The sequence below is a fragment of the Cryptomeria japonica genome, chromosome 8, assembly GCF_030272615.1.
Source record: "Cryptomeria japonica chromosome 8, Sugi_1.0, whole genome shotgun sequence".
Taxonomy (NCBI): domain Eukaryota; kingdom Viridiplantae; phylum Streptophyta; class Pinopsida; order Cupressales; family Cupressaceae; genus Cryptomeria; species Cryptomeria japonica.
Window position 1 is genome coordinate 157,232,221 of NC_081412.1, and position 23,350 is coordinate 157,255,570.

The 23,350-nt window shown below is 38.0% G+C and overlaps 1 protein-coding gene across 7 annotated transcripts in view; it reads left to right on the forward strand.

The window, feature by feature from the left end:
• LOC131030474 (mediator of RNA polymerase II transcription subunit 18) overlaps positions 1 to 23,350 on the forward strand; it is an 81,341-nt gene that overhangs the window by 24,194 nt on the left and 33,797 nt on the right. For 6 of the 7 annotated variants that reach the window (XM_057961309.2, XM_057961313.2, XM_057961312.2 and 3 more), the window contains one exon: positions 3,982 to 4,045. In XM_057961309.2, the coding sequence (XP_057817292.1) occupies positions 3,986 to 4,045 (60 nt within the window). In that variant the 5' untranslated portion in view covers positions 3,982 to 3,985. Of the gene's footprint in view, positions 1 to 3,976; positions 4,046 to 23,350 lie in introns of those variants that run through there. The other variant, XM_057961315.2, reaches the window with a different exon arrangement.

Consider the following 23,350-nt stretch of genomic DNA (forward strand, 5'->3'; position numbering starts at 1 on the left):
CTTTGTCAGTATCTTACTGACCTACTGGTTGAGATTCCGCATTTCCTATTGGCAAAGATTGTAGACGCAACCAATTGGTGCGACTGTGTGGCAAGTTAAATTCCGCAGAGATCGAGCACTCCGTGTACATTGTCAGAGGCTTAACACAGTAATGTGAAGCATGATTATATAAATGTTGCCGCAGGGGTATAGAAACCACCGCACCCGATATCGGGTAACTGTCTGAAGTCACGATCGTTGCTTTCCGGCCCAGGACCATCGGATGCGAACAGGGAGTAGACTGATTGTTACGCAAGCAAGTGTTAAGGAAGGGTATCACATTATCATTTGCAACGTGTTAGAAGTTCAGACACGGAAGAGGATCAGATTATCATTTGCAGAGTGTTAGAAGTTCAGACACGGAAGAGGATCACATTATCATTTGCAACGTGTTCACTGATTGCGCAACACAACAAATTCCCGGCACCGGCAGTAATATATTCTGGTTCGCATGGGCAATCTATTTTGGGTCCAGCGTATGAAGGAGTAGCCTACACTATAAATTCATGATTTGCGGGAAATCCACTATAGCAACTGCAGTCCAATAACCAGGTGCAATTCAACAAATCTTTCCCTTCAAAATATTCTATACACTGGAGTTAATGTCTGGAATAATACTTGTACAGTTTGTTAGGTAATTAAAAGATAGAACATAAACACCATGCTATGAATAAACAAGAAGGATCCAAATTTAGCCAATCAAGATGTTCTGTCATATTTGACTGTGCTGTGCAAATATTTTCCTGTCCGTATTAGTAGAACATCTTCTTTTACAATCAAACTATAATTGGGGAATTTTACATTTCCATGGGTTGGCGAGCTTCTATATGAAGTGCATATGAAACTTAGTGGTATATGTGTGCCACTAACTCGATACCTGAGGAAGACTGGATTTGATTGGACTACTTACTACTGCCATGAATTTTGAAGTCTTGATGGAGATGGTGACAAAGGAGCCTATGTTGGTAGTGACATTTTTTGATTTCAACAAGTTTTTTCAAGTTGGTTTTGATGCCACTGCAATTGTAATTCATGTAGTTTTTAGTCAAGAGGGAAGACCAATTGCATTCTTTAGTGAAAAACTAATCATACGAGGAAGAAGTACTCAATGTTTGAGTCCCACAAAGTTGGATTGGAGGCCACTTAAGAAGTGATTAAATTCAGATTTTGCTGGAGGAGAAGTATCATTGGCTTGATTTGTACAAAGATGTATATAAATTTGTTGAGAGATGGAGAATGTGTCTAGTAGTGAAGGGTTTGGCACAAAACATAGTATTGTACAATTCATTTTCAATGTTGGATTAACCTTTAAAGAAACTATTCATGGACTTTGTTTTTGGATTGTCGTAGACACAAAGCAATGATAACTCAATTTTTCTAGTTGTCAATATATTCTCAAAGATGGCACATTTCATTCCTTTTAGCCTTTTAGGCAAACAAATTATGTGTTAAGAGTGACAAATTTGTTCTTTAATGACGTATTGTGGTTGCATGGGTTGTTGTAGAGCATTTCTTTCGATAGGGATGCCAAGTTCCTTAGTCACTTGTGGTAAGCACTTTGGAAGAAGTTAGGTACAAGGCTCAACTAGTTCTACATATCACCTATCAACAAATGGTGATGTTTGGTGGGAGATAAGCCTACATAGCGGGGTTCCATTTTGTTGCAAGCGAAGTTTGCATATAGTCGATTGGTGGGACCCCATTTCACATTGTATTTGGAACATCATTCAAGGATGTCATAGACTTCTTGAAGGTGGAAGGAGGGCACATGAATGTGGTGGTTGAGGGTTATGTGCACAGTGCAACACATAAAGGAGGTTCACACGCAAGTCACGTAGTTGGAGGTGAGCAGTGCCAAGTATAGAGTTCTAGTAGATGTACATGAAATGGAGAATACTTAGAGAGAGAGTGGATCATGGCACACCTAAGAAAAGAGGGGTCCTTGAAAAAATGTACAAAAAATTGAACAATCTGGGAGCATCCTTGGAATCGACCAATCTTAGATTCCCCAAAAGATTTATCTTTGTTCTATTTTAGTTACTTGCATAGAGTACCATTTGTTGTGTTTTTGTTTGTGAAGTGTGTATTGTGTTTGGATTGTGTGTATTTGGGAACTTAAGGAATCTGCTATGTTTACGGCAAGAGTAATTGTTGGGATATTGGTGTCACATGGGTAGACAGGGTGAAGCAGATTCTTGGCTTCCAAAAACAAGTATGAATTCTCACAGAACTAAGTTATCGGTCATAGTATTGGTTTAGTTCAAACAAATTTTGGGGTTTGGGTTCATTTTGGAATCTATAAAATACAAGTTGAAAACATGAAGAGTGGAGGAGGAAAAGAACGCGGAAAATAAAGAGGAAAGGGTTTGTTCTCATACCTTGATTTGATGCTTGTTAGTTAAAATATTATATTCAAAGCCAATTCTCTTTATCAACACCTTTGCACAAAACAACAGTTGAACTAACCATATCCAACTCTTGCACAAGAAAGATAAAATCCAAGGAGTGTGAAATTTGCAGTGGGGAAGTCAAAATATGCTTGAAATTTTCAAATGGCAGTATTAACTTGTTAGTGACTTCTTAGTGTTGGTTTATTTTGGTTTTGACTGTCTTTTTTATGCTGTTTTCTTTTCTTTTTGATAAAAATATTAACTCAGCAAGTCTCAATAGAGTTGTGTTGAGACTCACAAGTCTGTGCAGACTTTGAGTTTGCACAATTTCATGGATCCTGATCATCAAATTGCTTTGTCTAAAACACTGTGTTGAAGGATTGTTATGGGCTAGTAATTTTGTTTTTTTCACAAAAAGGGGGCATTGTGCTAGTAATTTTGTTTTTCTCACAAAAAGGGGGCATTGTGATCATATTTATAAGTCCCGACCCTGGACTTGCTGAGTCCATGAATTGGGGCCCCAAACTTGCCAGACTTGCCCCAGACTTGGGTTCCCAAGTCCTTACATGTACTTGGCCAGTCTCATAACACCAGTTAGAATGTATGCACCTGTGTTAGTAAAGATTCAAAAGGATAACACCCAAATTCTTTGTGCACAGAATATAGCATATTCCTGGTACTTCTGTTGAGGGAAGACTAAATAGGATGAGCAATGGCTATGATGAAATTAGTTGAGTGTTGATACTGAAATAATAATCAAAGTAAAAAATGGAAACAGATCAGTTGAGAATTTTGTGGACTATTAAAGGCTAAATCCAATTATTATCAAGGAAGTATTTCCTTGACAATTTATAAATTCAGTTTCATAAGAGGTGGACCGCAAATAGTTATGTTCATTTTTGGTAAATTCTGTAGGTACAATCAAACAGGGATTGCAGATAAAGATAAGTTGAATTTATATTGAAATGCATATATTTGCTTTTAATTAAATGCCATTAGGTTCTGTAATGTGTTAACATAATTTTTAATGAACCATCTATTCATTTTTAGAGAGATGTCGACTTAAGATTTGAAGACATTCTTGAATGACCGATGTATTCATGGATTAAAAACAATACATTTATATGTATTATCTCAGCACATCAAATTATGCTAGCAAGCCAGATGAGCATCAAACCCCAGGAAATGTGAGACTTCTTAGCCATGTTTGCAAAAACAAAATAAAAACAGTTCCTGGCAATGGAACCAGATGTTTGCTCTATCCAAATCTGGTTTAAATATGGTAACTGATCTACCCATGGATCATTCTGTCTCCACTTGTTTTTTGTTTTCACATAACACAATGAACAACTAGATATGTGCCGCATAACTTCATGATAAAGTGAAAAATAAAACTGATGTATACAATGTTTGAAGAGTCACATGCCTAGACTGGCTCCTAATGAAACCCCTTGGTAGTCTCCCTCCATTATTATCAATAGTTAAAACATGATGATTAAGTTTGAATCCTAAGTCTAAATTTAACCCTGCATGCTATCTTGTTTTCCTCCAGGTACATGATGAAGCCAAAAGTAGAATCCAAGGAATGCATAGTGCAAGGAATCATAGAGACACAGGTATAGTGCTTATTCTTTTAGGAAATTTTAACAATTCTTGATTATGTTGATAATGATAAGGATATGGTTTCATTTTGTAATAATGATTCTTGATTTGTTCTATAATTTATTGTCCGCCTTTTGAAATTTTGGTTTCCTTCAAGTTCATTAAATGATGGACTTTGTTAGTTATTCTTGGGTTGTTATAACAATTTAGGACTCTAGCAAGCAAGGAAATTGAGAATCTGGAACATTTTCAAAGTTCTTGCAATGTTTTCATGGAAGCTGATGCACTGTAGTTTTTGTAGATGAGTTTGTTGTCTATTCATTTTGCAGCTCTCACTAACTTATTATTTAGTCCCTAATTATGTTTTTTTGCTAAAGTCTCCAGAGTTTCCAAAATGCAATCGTGGAAGAAAATATTGCAACTTTCTGTATATTGATTTCATTCTATTTTCCATTTGGCACTAGAACTTTTTTCGATTTTCAAGTGTTTGTGACATGTCCCTCTCAGTGGGTTTCTTTTGAAGTTAATAGAATCGAGTTTTGAGGTATCTCAATTAATATAAATTTCCTGCAAGTTATTTTTTTGATTGGCTACAGGGTTTTTTAGCCTGGCCCATAGCCAGGTGAGGCCACAAACGGGAGACCTCATCCCTGACATTAATGCAACAACAGACCCTGGCATTAACGCAACAACAGACCAGACCTGCGAGCATGGTAGCCCAGGAGGGGCACAAAGCCTGTGAGCACACCAGCCCAGCGAGGGTCTGGCACAGGCATGAACACCTGTGTAATCACCAGCATGAACGCCGCATTGGTTCACAATGAACCCAGTGGGGATTTGAACCTTAGTGGCACTATTAACAATGCCACAACTTAACCATCACACTGTGGGATGAACCCCATAAAATTTCTGCAAATTAGTAAAACATGCTAGAACATAAATGTGTTTTGGTCAATAAGGAGTAAAGAATTTGAGTTGCTTCAGCACTTTCAGAGTTCTTACAAGTTATTCAAGTGTGAGTAGAATTATATATCATTTTTGGGATGGATCCCATGCTTTGCCTATTGATGTACTTACATTAAATGTGACAAGAATGATTATTTATAAACAGACATAATTTGAATACATGAAAAATTTCTCATTTCTTGCAAGGTTTATATAGGTGCAAATTCTTGTGAATCCATAAATCATTGAACCCAGTCATTTACATGTCCATAATGAAGTGCTTTATGCATTTCTTGGTCATTGCAAACTTATGACAGGGTGTACTTCAGAGTCTGAGATTACTAGAAGGTTTTTATAGCCTGATCCTTAAACAGGATGGTTATACCACACACTGCTATTAGGAAACAGATATCTTATGTGTTCAGATCTCTTACAAATTCTTAATAAGAATATCATCATTTTACTAAGGATGTCAAACAAGAAATGACATGCATATCAAGTAAACAGAGATCACATACAAACTGAGACAACTTAGAATTGCCTTGGTGAAAACCTAAATTAGGTGAAAAACTCCAGTCTATCAAGCAACAACTTTCTGTTCCACTATGAAATATGTAGTTACAGATGATTGAGAATGCCAACTTGGCATCGACAATCTCAAATATAGATGTTCTAGAACACCTGCAATCCACTGCCAATCAAACTCTGACTTGCATTCTTGCTTGCACAGTCCATTTTAACAGCTTTACACAGCAAAACATGGGAGTTAACCCTCTCTCAAATGTGGAGAAGCAACCTAACACCTTCCCACAGCTCCCCAAAGCCAAGAAGATGAAAGATCAAGTGTCTAAACTGAAGATGGAATGCTAAACATTCTAAGCTCATTGCCCACTGAGAGATGAGTTTGCTACTTTGTGAGGGAAAACATTTACTGCTTCTGATGAATTTGCTGGGGTGAACGATTTTTTGCTTAAGTGTTCACTGAATACACTGCAGTGAACATCTACTTGCTGTAAGAGATGTTGGTGAACTGCTGTAAGAGATGCATGCATCTAGTTGTTATTTCAAGACCATGTTCGCTTGTGCAACTATTGATAGCCTCTTATTCTAAACTAAAATAGTTGGGAACTATCTCTATAGATATTAGTATATATTACTAGTTTTGAAAATTAATTAACATTACGTATTAAAATACGAAAGCACAATTTTTTATTTTAATATATTAACATTTTCATATATATATATATATGAAAGCATATTAACATTACATATTCATTTCATCTGGTCTTGGCTAGTCTATATATATACACACGTGTGTTTGTGCGTGTGTGATACCCAGTTTGAAACTTGATCGTGTTACGTGTTATGTGCGTGTGTGTGTCTTGATCGTGTTACGTGTGTGTGTGAATAGAATGGGTGTAAGTTTGATGTGTGTCATACAATTTTTCATCTTAATATATTAACGTTTTCATATATATATATATGAAAGCATATTAACATTACATATTCTTTTCATCTTGTCTTGGATAGTCTGAATATATATACATGTTTGTGCGTGCGTGCATGCAACTTGATTGTGTTACATGTTACGTATGTGCATGCGTGCGTGCATGCGCACGCGGGCATGTGTGTCATACCCAGTTTGAAACTTGATTGTGTAATGTGTTACATGCATGCGTGTGTGCGACCGGGCAGGCGCTCACGCGTGTCATACCCAGTTTGAAACTTGATTGTGTTCCGTGTGTGTGTGTGTGATTCTCACTTTGAAACTTGATTGCGTTACGTGCGTGCTCGCGTGTGTGATACCTAGTTTGAAACTTGATTGTGTTACGTGTTACGTGCATGCGTGTGTCTTGATTGTGTTGTGTTATACGTGCTCGCGCATGCGCATGTGATACCTAGCATGAAACTTGATTGTGTTATGTGTTGTGTGTGTGTGTGTGTGATACCCAATTTGAAACTTGATTGTTCTACATAAAAATATTGTCATAAGGAATCTATGTTGACGTGTGTTTTCTGACCACACCAACACAGAATAAAGTTTTCCAATGGTCACTTTATCCTCTCTTGATCAAAATCATATGTATGCTAAGATTGTAGGAAGATCATACATTGACTCCAAGGTTCCAACTGCGTACTAGGAACTTTGTGGTGGATATAGACTCGTTTGGTTGATGTTGTTGGTAATCCAAGGGGACTTACGCACACTTGAAGAAGACTTAAACAAATTTTAGAACTTCAAGGAGATTTAGCTAATGATTTGTCAATGAATGGCTCTCTTTTTTGGGTCTTTTCAATAAGATAATGCGGAAAATAAAATGGGAAAGGGGTTAGGAAAGCTACTTTGAATCTAAGAACTCAATAGATAACAATGATTCAGATGAGATCAACCACACTATACTTCGCCACTAGCAGACAACTACATAGAGGGTACAATCTTTTGAGGTTGCGTTTGTAGGATTTTAAACCATTAATGAACACCATCAGAGAACAATGTTCACCCAACAATTTAGATTAAGCACACACATACAAGAGCTCAGTCCAAACTTGCATTGTGGATAGAAATCATCTATCAACAAAAGGTATGAGCAAGCGATCTCACCATAAAACATTGCAATTAACTTTGTTCATCTAAATGCTTGAAACAAATCTAAACTAAGTGAGGAAGGTGAAACCATGCAAGTTCTGAAATAACATAAATGAACACCAAAAGCCAATGCTTCACTATTATTATTTCAAAAACTTGTCGCAACAATTTTATACAAATCTCCCTCTGTTACAAATGAAGGGGTGACCCCCTTTTATAGGCCTCCAAGAAGAAAATGGGCGGCCTAGATTACAATTAAATCAACGACCAAGATTTAACATGCAAAATCCTAATTAGGGTTTGACCAAAAGATTCCCAAATATGATGCCAAGTAGTGGGAATAATCATTAATGAGGAATCACGCCCACTGCCTATTCATTGCTCTATGCTCCCAAAAAGGCGTCCATGATGCATTAAATGCCACATTACATTCAAAATCATCTGTCATGCATTAAATGAGTCGCTACTTCCTTGAATATGATAGCCGCCATGCATTGAATAGGCAATCACTCGGTCAAAATGTCCATCGGCAATAAATGCGCCATCATGCCCTCATGCAATCAGTACTCTTGTCCAAAATTGGACGACGATTATTTTGTTCATTTATGGCGAATGTGATGAACTTGGCCATGACGACCTCCAGCTCTCCAGCTCTCCTACAGAACTATGTTACCAGAAATGAGAAATGGAAACTGCAATGACAACGGTGACGTGACGAGAAATGGGATAATCAGAGGTTGCGTCTAAGAAACGTGTGTATATATATATATATATATATATAATTTCTTTCAAAATTTTATTCTATGCAAGTTTATAACAAAATTAAAATATTATATATAGAAAAATTATTTATTTAAATTAATTTAAAAAATAAAAACTATTATTAAAGAAAATCCAAACTATTTTTAAATTATAAAAAATATCATTAACAATTTAATCATTAAATAAATTTGCAATTAAAATATATAATTAATTTAATATTTTATAGAACACAAAACTATTTTAATTAATGATAAAAAATAGAAAAAGACTAAAAACTGGCCTATGATTTGGATATGCATCTAAATCATGCGGTTAATCCATGAATGATATAGAATTTCAAATGCCCCCAAAACTAACTACTTGTCAGTGTCAGTCTATAATTTATCAGTAAAAAAATTAATTATATAACTTGACTATACTCCCATTAATCTGGACTTGCAGTAGTTGGAACGTTTGTAAACAGAAAGATCACACATTGTAAATGTTAAAAAATCAACTACCATGTTCCCATTTAAATTTTGCATGACCTCAGATTGGAAACGCCCATGAAACGTGATGGATTGTTGGAAACAAGCGTTGGCGATAGGAAACACTGTTTTGGTCGTTGAAACGTGAAACAGAGTTTTCCTGTCACATTTCTGGCAACAAAGCTACAGAGACACTTGGCATAGTCTCCAGTTTGAATTCCGGCATTGAAGTGTCCTTGTCACTTGAAATATTTTCTCACCTTGGAAGGATTTCAACAATTTTTTCCACTTCTGAAGGAATCTTGTACATTTGGAATTCTTGGAGAGAGAAAATCCTTTCTAGAGAGATTTATGTTCCTGAAGGAAATTTTTCGTCTTCTCGTGCACACCTTGTCATGAAGGAAGATTTTTCTAACCCTTGACTATTTTTCCCATGTCTAAGGAATTTTATCCTGTTCAAAGTTCTGGAGAAAAAAAATCTTCAACACTTAGCCCATTTTCTTGTCCTGGAAATTTGCATACTTGGGCACAATTTTGCTATGGTGAAGGAATTTCATCCTGGGAGGAAATTCCTCCTTGACTGGATTCTCGTGCTCTTCATATTCCTTGGGCACATTTTTTATAAGGTGAAGGAATGTTATGAAAACTGGAAATTCCCCCTTCATTGGATTCTGGTGCTCTTCACCTATCCTGGAGCGCATTTCTGGTGTAGTGGAGGAATTTCCTTCAAGAGAAAAATTCCTCCTCAGCATGGTTTTGGCGCCCAACTCTGTCCTTGAGTGCATATTGGGAGGAGTGGAGGAATTTCCAAGAAATGGAAAATTCCTCCTTGACTAAGTTTTGGCACCCATACCTCTTGCTTGGGTGCATTCTTGGGGTGATGGAGGAATATCATCCAAGAGGAAATTTCATCTCCGACTTGCTATTTGTGCTCTCCAACCTACCTTGAGCGCCATTTTGGGGTAGAGGAGGATTTCGAGAAATTCCTTTATGACTTCTTGGATTTTGTGCCCCAGAATAGACTCTTCCATTCCTTAGAATAGATTTTTCATGCCTTAGCATAGATTTTCATGCTTTTTTTTTCCACTTCAAGAAAGGAATTCTGGACAACCATTTTTCTGATCAACTGCTTGCTTTTTCGACTTTCCAGATTTGGAACTTGGATTTTTCAGGAATGTTTTGCCATTAGTGTCCTACCAATTGTGTGAAATAGACCTGCCAAAAATAGAATTACTAAAAATAGTAATTACTTCCAAACATCAAATTAGGTCAAATCAAGATAGCGTGACACTAAAATAGACTTATAAAAATGGACATTGCTAAAAATAGTAAGTTTGTTTAAACACAAAATTAGGCCAATCTAGGGTACAGTGAAACTTACCAAAAGTAGTAAGTGCGTAGAATTTGCTCAAATTTTACTGGTAGCATCCTGTTGTGACGTATTCACACATCGCCCCATTGCAAATGGGGACCCCTGCTTTTTGCTTTCTAGGGTTTGTTTTCTAGGTCTTTTAGGGTTTTGTCTGTTAGCCTTTGCAGGATGAGTGTTGTCGAGGGGATCGTTGGATTACAGGCTTTGCTTGAGCTAGGGTGAGTCCACAGGACCCCAGAATTAGGGTTTCTTTGAGAGTCTTCCTTAGGGCCTGGTTTTGCTCTCGTTGCTAATTGTGTCTTGCTTTGTGAGTGGATATCATTCTTGAAGGTCCGAGCTAGGTCGAGTTGGTGAGTGATGAAGTCTGAAATGTCATCCTGATCTTCAAATGCCCTGAAATTTGGCTAAGTTTGGAATGTCCTGATCCTGAAATTTGGCCAAGTCTGGAATGTCCTGATCCTGAAATTTGACTAAGTCTGGAAAACTGAAGAATCCTCCAGAAACTAGATTTTGCAATATAACTCCTGGAGGTCCGAAACCACTCTCAAACATCCTGAAAGTATATATGGAATATAACTTAAAGTATAAGTGACGGAGAGTTCAAAATGTCAAATTTCGCTCCTGACCCTTCCAAAGGGTCCAGAGCGAAATTCTCCATAAGACATTCTACTTTGACCAAAACCTAGAACTAATGCATTCCTAGGCTTGAATGAAGGCAAAAACGCTCGTTTGAATGAAGAAATGCAAAAAAAATGAAGTTAGGATCATGGCCTAAGGTGAATTTCGCTCTTGACCCTTCTAAAGGGTCCAGAGCGAAATTCTTATTTCCTCTATTTTTCTCCTTAGCATGACCAAGTTTGTAGACTTTTGAGGCATAATTGAGAAGGTTTGATGCAACTTTGCCTTGGAGAGGAGATTTTAGACCTTGGGATGATGGATTCTAGCCTGGGAGAGGAATTTCGCTCCTGACCCTTCTAAAGGGTCTAGAGCGAAAATCCTTATAACTCTCATTTTCCTTCCTTGTTTTGGATGGGCGTTGGTTTATTAGGCTTTGTGTGTGAGTCTTGATGTGTTCTTGCCTTGAGAAGTGTTTCGAAAAGTGAGGATCTTGTCCAAAAATAGGAATTTCGCTCCTGACCCTTCCAAAGGGTCCAGAGCGAAATTCTTCATAAGCCTCATTTGCTCCCTTGTTTTGGATACCAACCTTGTTCCATGGGCGAATTTGGGAAGGAAATAACATGTCTCTGCCTTTTGAGGTGATGGAATGTAGAAATGTGAAGGATTTTGGCCAAGATTAGGAATTTCGCTCCTGACCCTTCCAAAGGGTCCAGAGCAAAATTCACTATAATCCTCATTTGCTACCTTGAATGGGCTTAAAACCTAGTTCCTCAAGTGGAAAACAATCTATATTTGCCTCCAGGAGAAGATTGAAGTTTGAAAGATGAGCAATTAAAGCCTAAATCAAGATTTTCGCTCCTGACCCTTCCAAAGGGTCCAGAGCGAAAATCAACCTAAGACTCATTTCTTGCCTTATTTGACCAAATTTTGATTTGCAAGGCATTTTGAAGGGAAGAGTACACATGTTTGGACGTTGGAAATGTTTTGAAAAAACGAAAGATTTAGCCCAAGAAGGGATTTTCGCTCCTGACCCTTCCAAAGGGTCCAGATCGAAAATCTCTCTAAGACACATTTCTTGCCTTATTTGGCCAAAATTTGATGTCCAAGGCATGATGAGATGAAGTATGAACATGTTGAAATCCTTGGAGATTAGAAGATTGTGAAAATGAAGAATTCTAGCCAGGAAAGGAAATTACGCTCCTGACCCTTCCAAAGGGTCCAGAGCGAAAATCTTTAAAACCATCTTTTCTTCCAAATTTTGAGCAAAACCAAGCTTGGACAAGGGTGCGATAAGGCATTTGGATTGTTTTAGAATGAATTTTGGTTGCCAAGAATGCAAATTTGAAAGCCTAAAGAAAATTTCGCTCCTGACCCTTCCAAAGGATCCAGAGCGAAATTTCTAAAATTCCCCTTTTTCCTTGCAATTCAAGACAAGATTTTGGTTTTTATACCATGGGAAGGAGAAGGACAAGATGTTCTATGCCTTGGAGGTAATTTGAAGTTGGAAGGATGGCAAAATAGCCCTAAAACAAGATTTTCGCTCCTGACCCTTCCAAAGGGTCCAGATCGAAAATCCTAAAACCTACCCATTCCTTTCAAATTTATGCTAAGACAAGGCTTGACTAAGGTAAGAAATGCCCTTGAGACTACCTTTGACTTGATGTTGGTTTCCAAAAGTGATGATTTTAAGCCAAAGGAGGATTTTCGCTCCTGACCCTTCCAAAGGGTCCAGGGCGAAAATCCTAAAATCTCCTATTTTGCCTTGCAAAACGAAATCAAACTTGGATTGGGTGAAAGAAGAAAGCTATTTCCTAGCCTTGTGAGGTGGATTGAAGTTGGAATGATAAAAAATGAGCTACAAAAGGAGAAAATCGCTCCTGACCCTTCCAAAGGGTCCAGGGCGAAAAACACTAAAGTCACCTTTTCCTTCAAGGTTTGAGTAAAACTAGGCCTGGATTGCAGTGAAAGAAGCTATTTGGAATGCCTTGGAAAGATGTTTGACCTTCAAAAATGTGAATTTTGAGCTAAAGTTGGAATTTCGCTCCTGACCCTTCCAAAGGGTCCAGGGCAAAATTCTTATAGGGTCTGTTCCTGGAGAAAATCTTGGGCAAGTTTCATGTTAATATCTTTTTGTTGATGATTTGAATTGAAAATGCTATGTTGAAATGAATTTATCATGTGTCCTTAATCATCTTTTGGTTTGTTTTGGCAGATGAAAGAAGACCAGGCCAGAACAAGGACGACCTTCTCCAGCCCAGCATCAACAAGGACGACCTTCTCTAGCCCAGCGTCATCAAGGACGACCTCTTCTAGTCCAACATTTGAAGGAAAGACAAGGTGGCATCCCAGTCATCACTCCTCCAATCGGGTTGGTCTACTTTTGCAAGTTCAGATTCAATGTACCTGACTCATCAAAGATGGCACTAACTTCGATGTACCTACCTCGGCTATCCATTGGTCGAATATTCTAGAGAAGACATGTGTCCAAATAATGCAATTATTTCATTGGTCAGAATTAAGTTTGTTATAACTAACCCTAATTAGGGTTTCCATTGTAAAATCTCGGCCATTGATCTCAAATTGATTTGAGCCATTGAATTGTATTGAGGGCGCTATATAAGCCCTGGCTCCTCATTTGTAAAGGCTAATAGTTAGTCAATGGTTAGCTAATAGAGAATAGTTAGTAAATAGCTGATAGTCAGTGAATAAGTAGTAGAATAGCAAATAGAATAGCAATTAGAGTAGACTAGGAAGAAAAGACAAGACATTGTTGCCTTAATTGTAAAGACTTCTTTTTCATTGAAGATATGGTGAAATATGTCGTTTCGTTGCAATATGCATGGTCTCTTGTTGAATCTTCATTTTTGATGATAGATGATTAGATTGAGTGAAGAAAATTGTTGAATGCACCTGTGTGGAATCTATCTAGTCCATACCACTAGCCTCTTACTGATGGTAAGTGCGCCCTGCGTGGTCAACTGGCATAAAATGAGTTTAATCTTAAATCGCTACACGTCTATTGTTCATGCATTATCTTGAATGGTGATCATTGTCAGATGGTGTACGATTTGAACGTATTGGAAGCATCCCTTAGAAGATCGCACTGAGTTGGTGTTGAATTGTTCAACCTGATGGTGAGACCCAGCCCAGTAGGACTTCACCTAGTCGTTCATCCATCTTCTCGCATTCTAGGTAGTAGAGTAGACTTCCTGAACCCTGCCATCTTTTGTCATTTGTTTGTCTTCCAGTTAGTTAATAGGACCTGTGATTCCAGCAAATCAGACGTTTAGGTCGTCAAGTGTAAGTCCCCTTGTGATTCCAGCAAAATCACATCATACCACAGAGAGCTTATCCACACGTAGAGATCCTACATAATAGAACCTTGGAGTTACTCCAATTGATCCTTCAGCGAGATCTTCAGCAGTCGGGAACTTTGTTCAAGAGAGGATAAGATACTTCGGTATTTTATTCTGTGTTCGCATGTGCATAAAAAACACATCAACACGTCCTTGAAGGGTTCTTACCTCATTTCTTTGTTCATATTTCTGAAAACCCTAAGTTATTGACCTCATTTCTAAGTCTGAAGGGTAAAAACCCTAAAATAGACAATACAAGCTTCCAAACTTAGCCAAATTTTCTCAAATCACTTGTAGACCTAGCCAAAATTTCGTTGTTTCTCTTTCATTGCTTCATATCAATTCTCAGGGTTATCCTGACACTTAGCTAAATATCCATCATTCCACTCCTTTGCTTGTGCATTCTTTGTTCTATCACTACAATCTCTTCCTTGGATGATGATATCATCCACTCAATGATGTCCTCTTTGCATCCAAAGTCCTGCTCCCTGCAATGTACCTGCAAAAGACAAGGAATCGTTGTGAAGTACAAGTATCGATCAACTTCATAGTTAGCAAAATGCAAAGTTCAAAGGATAAAGCAATAAGCACAATGCATTTCTCAATACACCAAAATCCTAATTCGCGACTTGATGACAATATTAAGATTGTATCCTATATAGGTTGTATATTCCTTAAGAATCCATTCCCTGCTTAGGCATTTCATCACCTTCAAAGATCAAAATTCAGATCAACAAGACATTATAACTCATTCCTTAGGGTCGATAGATGACGTAGATTGCATAAGACTTGGTTTATTCAACAACAAGGGGGGGTCCCCATTTGCAATGGGGCGATGTGTGAAAATGTCACAACAATACCCAGTTTGAAACATGATTGTGTTACGTGTGTGTGTGTGTGTGTGAGTGATACCCAGTTTGAAATTTTATTGTGTTACATGTGTGTGTGTGTGAGTGATACCCAGTTTGAAATTTGATTGTGTTACGTGTTGTGTGCGTGTGCGTGTGTGTGTGTGTTTGAAACTTTATTTTGTTACGTGTTACATGTGTATGTGCGCGCGTGTGTGGTGTGTGTCATAACTAGTTTGAAACTTGATTGTGTTACGTGTTACGTGTGTGTGTGTGTCTTGATTGTGTTACATGTTATGCACTTTGGGTGTGTGTGAGATACCCAGTTTGAAATTTGATTGTATTACATAAAACTCTTTTGTCATAAGGAATCTATGTTATCAGGCAGATCCTCCTTCCGGATCGGTATGGGTCTGCTTTGGGTGTTTAACTTCTGTTGTAGAATTTCTTGCTTATTTCACACTGTAGATGGGACATAGCAGCCACATATCTATTAAAATATTTAATTTTTTTTTTTAGTCACCTATATTTAGTTCCTTGTTTAATGGTCATTTAGCTTTTTAGTTAATTAGCTTTTAAGCTTTATTTAGCATTTAGCTTTTTCTTTTTAGTTAATTAGCTTTCATGCTTAATTTAGCGTTTAACTCTTTAATCTTTTACTTTAACATTATGTTCTAATTATAGAACATCGTCTTGTAACCTCTATACATACGTGTGTATATCATTCAATGTAATCATCCGATTATTGAATCATTCATTCAATTTATTTTTCATGGTATCAGAGCATGGAAATTAAAAAATTCGAAATTTTTTGTTATTAAAATTTTTCGAAGTTTTTTATTGAAGAGATTTTTTTTAAAACTGTTGTTTTTTTAAAGAGCAGATTTTTTTTTGCAGGTTGAAAATTTTCCTAGGGTTTCTGCAATTTTCAACTAGGGTTTTGACCCTTCAGTTCAAGTCGAAATTTTATTCTGGTTGCGGATTCTTGGTGGGTTTTTTGCGACATCGACTGGGTCATCGTCAAATTTTTCTGGGTGCATTGTTTTCCATGCCTCAATTTTTGAGTTGTCGGATCTGCATTTTGTTTTCAAATTCTTGGTGGGTTTTTTGAGAGATTTTTGGGGTTGGTCTTAGATTTTTCTGGGTGCTTCGTTTTCCACACCTTGAATTTTGTGCCAGCAAATTTGCCTTGGAATTTAAAAACAGTTCACAATTACTACTATTTCTGTGGATGTTGGGATTTCTTCTTTTTTTTTAGGCACCATTTATGCTGTTTTAAGTGTGCAATGTTTTTTTTAATTTTTGGGTTTCTTCTAAACCTCGAAATTCGTGCGTTGGAATTCGTGCCAAAATTCTCTTGTAGGGTTTCAGTTTTTTCAGCAGCTGCTTCTATTATGTTTTAAAAAAAATCAGATTCTTTTGTCTCTTGCTTTCACTCAATTGACCTTGATCAACCTCGATTTCCGTGATGGCATTATTAACCAACATCATGTTGGAACACAGTCAGAAGTTCAATGGCCGCAACTACAACACTTGGAAACAACGTATGCTTACCATCTTTGAGTATTGTTGCCTTGATCAACTTGTTTTGGGCAAGGAATCTCGTCCTACAACAGTAGGTGAAGATCGAGACAAACATGATGTGAAGAATCGAGAGGCTGTCATGCTTATCAAACTCTCTGTCACAGATGATCAACTCCCACAGGTGCCTTCAGGTAAAATAGCAAAAGAGATCTGGGATCTTTGGAAGGATCTTCATGAAACGTCTGACAAGAGCTGAGCTTTCTTTCTGAAGAATATGTTGTTTTCTATCATGATGAATGAGAAGTCATCTATCCAGGCACATCTTACGAAGATCAAGGAAATACGTGATCAGTTAGAAGCTATAGGCCGAACCATGGTGGAAGAGGATATGGTAGTGATCACGCTGAAAAGCCTTCCCAGATCCTACGAGCATTTCATTGATATGCTCAATATCTCCTCTACTAGTGTTGATTTGAAGTTTCCTGGTCTTTGCAACAAGCTGCTACAACAGGATCGATGGAAGCAGCAGTTTGGAAGCAGCGCTAGTTCATCCATTGAGCATGCTTTCACAACCTCAGCTTCGCATAAGTACAAGGGTAAAGCTCCGTCCTTCTAGCAGAAAGGACAAGGTCAAGGTCAACCTCAACAATCTTCCAAAAAGAAGAGCTTACAGTGTTCCTACTGTCATATATACGGCCATTTGGTGAAAGATTGCCGGAAATTGATAGCATCCCAACAATCCAAATAGGGAGGGTCCAAGCAGAAAGCCAATTCTGCCACGCATCCTGATCAGAAGGAATCTGCCTTCTATGCATTCATGGCCCAAACCTCCTCCTCTGATGTTCAATCATCAGCTTGGTATATTGACTCTGGAGCCTCTCGACATTTCACACATCGTCGGGATTGGTTTACAGAGTACATGCCTTTCACTGATTCAGTGATCTTTGGTGGAGGTGAAGAGTATACTGTTGTCGGCAAGGGCAACGTTCAGATTTCATCTGGTGGGAGGGATTTAATATTCCTCAATGTATACTTTGTACCTGGTATGAAGCTCAATCTACTGTCAGTCAGTCAGATTATGCAGCATTCACCACAGCTGGATGTTGTCTTCGGGTTGCACAAGTGCAACATTGTTGACAGGGAGATTCGCACTACAGTTGCAATTGGTATTGAGGATCATGGTCTTTATAGACTTGTTGATTCTACTGGTTCTCAGGAGATTGCCATGGCAGCGAGGAGTACTTTCATCAGCACTCTTTGGCATCAGCGATATGGGCATCTCAATGTCCACTATCTCTCTCAGTTGGTTCGAGAGGATCTAGTCATAGGATTACCTAAGATTCAAACTCAGAATCATGGAGTTTGTGGAGCGTGTCAAGCTGGAAAGCAGCATAGGATTCCATTTTCAGATGGAGACGTTTGGAGAGCATCCAAGGTCTTGCAACTCGTTCATGTAGACATCTGTGGTCCCATGAACACTCCATTAGTCACTGGATGCAGGTATTTTCTATTATTTGTTGATGATTTCAGCAGATGCATGTGGGTTTATTTTCTTAAGTAGAAATCAGAGTTGTTCACCATGTTTCAAATGTTTAAGGCCTTAGTGGAAAAAGAATCTAGCTGTCAGATAGTCACTCTTCGGTCCAACAATGGAGGGGAATTTTGTTCTACAAAGTTCACCAACTTTTGTGCATCACATGGCATTAAGCATCAACTTACCACACCTTACACCCCACAACAGAATGGTGTTGTTGAGCGCAGGAACCGTACAGTCACTGAGATGGCTCGGTCTATGTTGGAGCATAGAAATGTTCCAAAACACTTTTGGGCGGAAGCGATCTTCACTGCAGTCTACCTTCTGAACCGGTCTCCCACAAAGGCCGTTAAGAAGATGACTCCAGAGGAAGCTTGGTCTGGCAGGAAGCCCAAAATTAGTCATTTGAAAGTTTTTGGCTCTACAGCTTATGTTTGGATTCCAGATGCCATGCGCACCAAACTGGATCCAAAGAGTTAGAAATTGATGTTCATTGGCTACAGTGACAACCACAAGGCATATCGGCTGGTTGATATAAACACTAATCACCTCATATTCAGTCGAGATGTAGTATTTGATGAAGAAAGAGAGCCTTTTCAGCCTTCCTCTCCTAATTTGAGCACTGAGGATCACCCTCCAAAGGCTGTAAGTATGGGTGTTCGTCTTCCCTTAGCTCCACCTGATGGGAGGGATTTAGTTGACTTTGAAGTTGTGGGGTCTCCCAGGCATGACATTGCACCCCCTGACTTTCCTCAGGATCTTCTCGATCCACATCCAGAGGAGCTTGCTCCAGATATTCCAGGCACTCTTCATCCTGCAGCAGATGTTGGTACTTCTACTCTCCGGCCTAAGTGGTGGGCCAAGACCATTGGTGATCTTCATGATGATGAGCTCATTGAGGGTAGATCCGTTAGAGGTAAGAGTCAGCAACACATAGTTAATTTTCTCTTATGGCCAACATTCACAGTATTTATGAGCCTCAAACATATTCAGAGGCTAAAGGTGTATCTGAATGGGAAAAGGCTATGGCAGCGGAGCAACATAGTCTTCTGAAAAACAACACTTGGGGTATTGTCCGATCTTCCTCCAGGAAAGAAGCCCATTGGCTGCAAATGGGTGTTTAAAGTCAAGTATAAAGCTGATGGAAGTCTTGATAAGTACAAGGCTCGGTTTTCACAGAAGGAGGGCATCGACTATGAGGAGACATTTGCTCCCACAACCAAGATGATTACTATTAGGCTTGTCCTCGCTCTCTCAGTGCAATTTGGATGGAAAGTCCATCAAATGGATGTCAAGAGTGCCTTTCTCAATGGTGATTTGTATGAAGAAGTCTACATGATGTAGCCTCTAGGTTTCAAGGTTGCCGGTAAGGAACACCAGGTATGTAGACTAGTCAAAACACTCTATGGCCTCAAACAGGCTCCTCGTGTATGGTACATCAAAATTGATAAGTGCTTGATTGATCAAGGCTTTCAGAGGAGTATTTGAGATCCCAATTTGTATGTCAAACATACTAGTGATGATATTCTATTTCTAGTAGTCTATGTTGATGATCTCATCATTACTGGCAATGCAGCACATCTGATCATGTAGGTCAAACAAAATTTGTGTCAGCATTTTGATATGACAGATTTGGACTTCTCCATTATTGTCTCGATGTAGAAGTTTGGCAGATTGATAGCCACATATTCATTTCTCAGTCAAAGTATGCTAAGAGCCTACTAGATAAGTTTCGAATGCAAGATTGTAAACTTGCATCTACACCTATGGAGATAGGGCTCAAATTATCAGTCAAATCAGATTCACCTATAGTGGATGAGTCTTCATTCAGGCAACTAGTGGGCAGCCTCATCTATCTCACTGCCACTAGACCTGACATCAGTTATGCTGTGAGCTATATTTCTCGCTTCATGTCAACCCCAAAAGTTGAACATTGGGTTGCAACGAAGCGTGTGCTTAGATATGTGAAGGGCACTCCTGATTTTGGCATTCTGTACAATAGAAGCAAAGATCCTAGGCTGGTTGGTTTTACAGACTCAGATTGGGCAGTTTGTGTTGATGACAGAAAGTCAACTTCTGGGTATGTTTTCGGCTTTGGTACAGGTGCAGTCACATGGACCAGCAAGAAGCAACAGGCAATAGCTCTTTCCTCGACCGAAGCAGAGTATCGGGGAACTGTTAAGGCAACATGTGAGGCAATTTGGCTACGTAGGATGCTTGCAGACATGCAAATGTCTCAACCAAGACCTACTCCCTTGTTTTGTGATAATCAAGGGGTTCTAAAATTAGCCAAAAATCCAGTCTTCCATGAGTGGACAAAGCATGTGGAGCTTCATTGTCATTTCATCCGCTAGCATGTTGAAGATGGATCAGTGATACTGCAGTACATTCCTACAGAAGATCAGACTGCAGATATCCTCACCAAGTCCTTGAACCCAGCAAAGTTTCTCAAATTTAGAGGGCAGCTTGGTGTGATAGATAGCATGACCATTAAGGGAGGGTATTAGAATATTTAATTATATTTTAGTCACCTATATTTAGTTCCTTGTTTAATGGTCATTTAGTTTTTTAGTTAATTAGCTTTTAAGCTTTATTTAGCATTTAGCTTTTTCTTTTTAGTTAATTAGCTTTTAAGCTTAATTTAGCTTTCACGCTTAATTTAGCGTTTAGCTCTTTAATCTTTTACTTTAGCGTTATGTTCTAATTATAGAACATCGTCTTGTAACCTCTATATATATGTGTGTATATCGTTCAATGTAATCATCCGATTATTGAATCATTCATTCAATTTATTTTTCAATATCTTCCCCTGTTGAGTGTATCAGCAACATGTTTTTTCTCTTTCATGTAGGAAATGATGAAGTCAGAATCACTCAACAATTTCAACCATCATTGTTGATGAAGAGTCATATTTTCTTGTATGAAGATATATTACAAACTCTTTTGGTCCATTTTAAGCTCAAATGGCTTACCTATTTGCTAAAGCCTCCAAGCGTTTAGAGCGTGGACCACAATACCAAGTTCCTAGTCATGTGTAGCATAGTTTTTCTTTGAGTGTTCTAGACTTGTAGGTGACCACACACCCTTCTTGTCCCAACATAGCCCCTAATCCATCTAAAGATGCATTTTTCCATACAACAAATGGATAATTTGAACTAGGTATGAGCATGATAGGAGCATAAGTAAGCTGTCCTATTAGCTAACCAAGTATAGACTCACATTCACTCAAATCTTTTTACTATCCTTTGCAAGGAAGTTATAGGATTTGCAATCCTTGAGTCATATTCCATGAACATTTGGTGGTACTCGTCACATTCCTTGAAATTACTTTGGCAGAGGTGGTCAATCCAAAATAGAATTGACCTTTGTAGGATCAGCAACCACTCCTTGAAAAATTACATGTCCTTGGTGTTGAATGTTGTGACGTTTTCACACATCGCCCCATTGCAAATGGGGACCCCCTCTTTTTGTTGAATAAACCAAGTCTTTTGTAGTTTGTGCGTCTCCCAACCCTAAGGAATGAGTTATAAGGTCTTGTTGGTTTGGATTTTGAATCTTTGATCTTTGAAAGTAATGAAGTGACTATGTAGGGAATGGATTCTTAAGGAATATACAGCCTAGACATGATACTGTCTTAATATTGTCATCAAGTTGAGAATAAGGGTTTTTAATGTATTGAGAAATGCATTGTGCTTATTGCTTTGTCCTTCAAACTTTGCATTTTGCTAACTATGAACTTAACTGATACTTGTACTTCACAACATTTCCTTGTCTTTCTTCAGGTACATTACGGGGAGCAAGACTTTGGATGTTGAGGGGAGGACATTGTTGAGTGGGTGATATCATCGTCCAAGGAAGAGATTGCAATAATAGAACAAAGAATGCACAACCAGAGGAAGGGAATGATGGACATTTGGTTAAGTGTCAAGATAACCCTGAGAACTGATATGAGGAAATGAAAGAGAATCCTTCAAGGAAGCCCCAATTTCAGCATTTTTTGAGAATTGTCTATTCTTAGAAAGTTTCAATGTGGCACCAATTTCACATTTTGACAAAACTTTATCCTTCAAAGGCCCTCCTAGTAAAATTTGAGCGTCTTCTGAGAGTTTTCTATTTTTAGAAAGTCTATTTTTAGAAATTTTTATTATGGCTTCGATTGGCCTAATTTCCTATGTTACCTCGAGTTTCCGGGATGGTAGGGGACGACGGGACGCGTTTCCGGGACGACAATTTTTTTTGCCAAATTTGGGGATGGTGGGGGACGACAAAGGGGATGACTATATAAAATATAGGGAAAATTTAAAATATATAGGAAAATTCTAAATGTTCATATGAAAACATGTATAAAGCATGCATATATACATTATATTCATATGAAAACATGGATATAGCATGTGTATGATACTATGAAAACATTTTAGAACGTAAATTCTGAACATACAACATTCTCAATACTCGATATGCAATTATTCATTCATAATTCATAATTTCAATTCATTCACACTGTCAATATGCATATCATAATAGATATTAAAGAAATAACATACAAAATGTCAAAATGCCCATAGGCTACACTGCTGCCATATAGTTTCATTGTCAATTACGATATGAAAATCAAAATAGTACTAATGAATTAATATTTTATTATTTTGATTTCCTATTTATAATTTATTATCTATTAATTTTAAATTTTTAAATGTTTACCAATTAATTTAACAATTTAATATTTTCTATTTATAATATGAATTAATTTTAAACGTTTGATATGAATTAAATTTTAATAAATTTAAAATTTAATTAATGTTGCCTTTTAATTTTTTTAATAACAATTTGAATTAATAGGGGCCCATATTAGAAAATAAAAAAAATAAATTGAAAATACAACATTTTTTATTTTTTTAATATTTTTAATAGTCTTATGCGTGGGGGACGTCTCGCCGTCCCCAATTGTCCCCGGGACGTACGGACGTCCCCCTAGCTAGGGCAGACGTCCCCCCATTTTGGGGATGTCCCCTCTAAATTCTTGGCAATTTGGGATGGGGGGAAACGTCCCTTGGCCGTCCCCAAGTCCCCGAAACGTCCTCGGGACTGAGACGGGGGTTTTTTAGGCTAGGGATGCGTCCCCGGGTTACTCCCATTTGGATAAAACTTTCTATTTTTAGAAAGTATTTTTAATTGCAAGTGGAACATGTATCCAAATTCAAGTCCAGAAGAACAGAGATAAATTGTAGAGCATAAAAAGTTAGTGTAAAAGGAAAACATCCTCCTCCAGCCCAAAAGTGCGCTCAAGAGTGGAAATTCTTAGC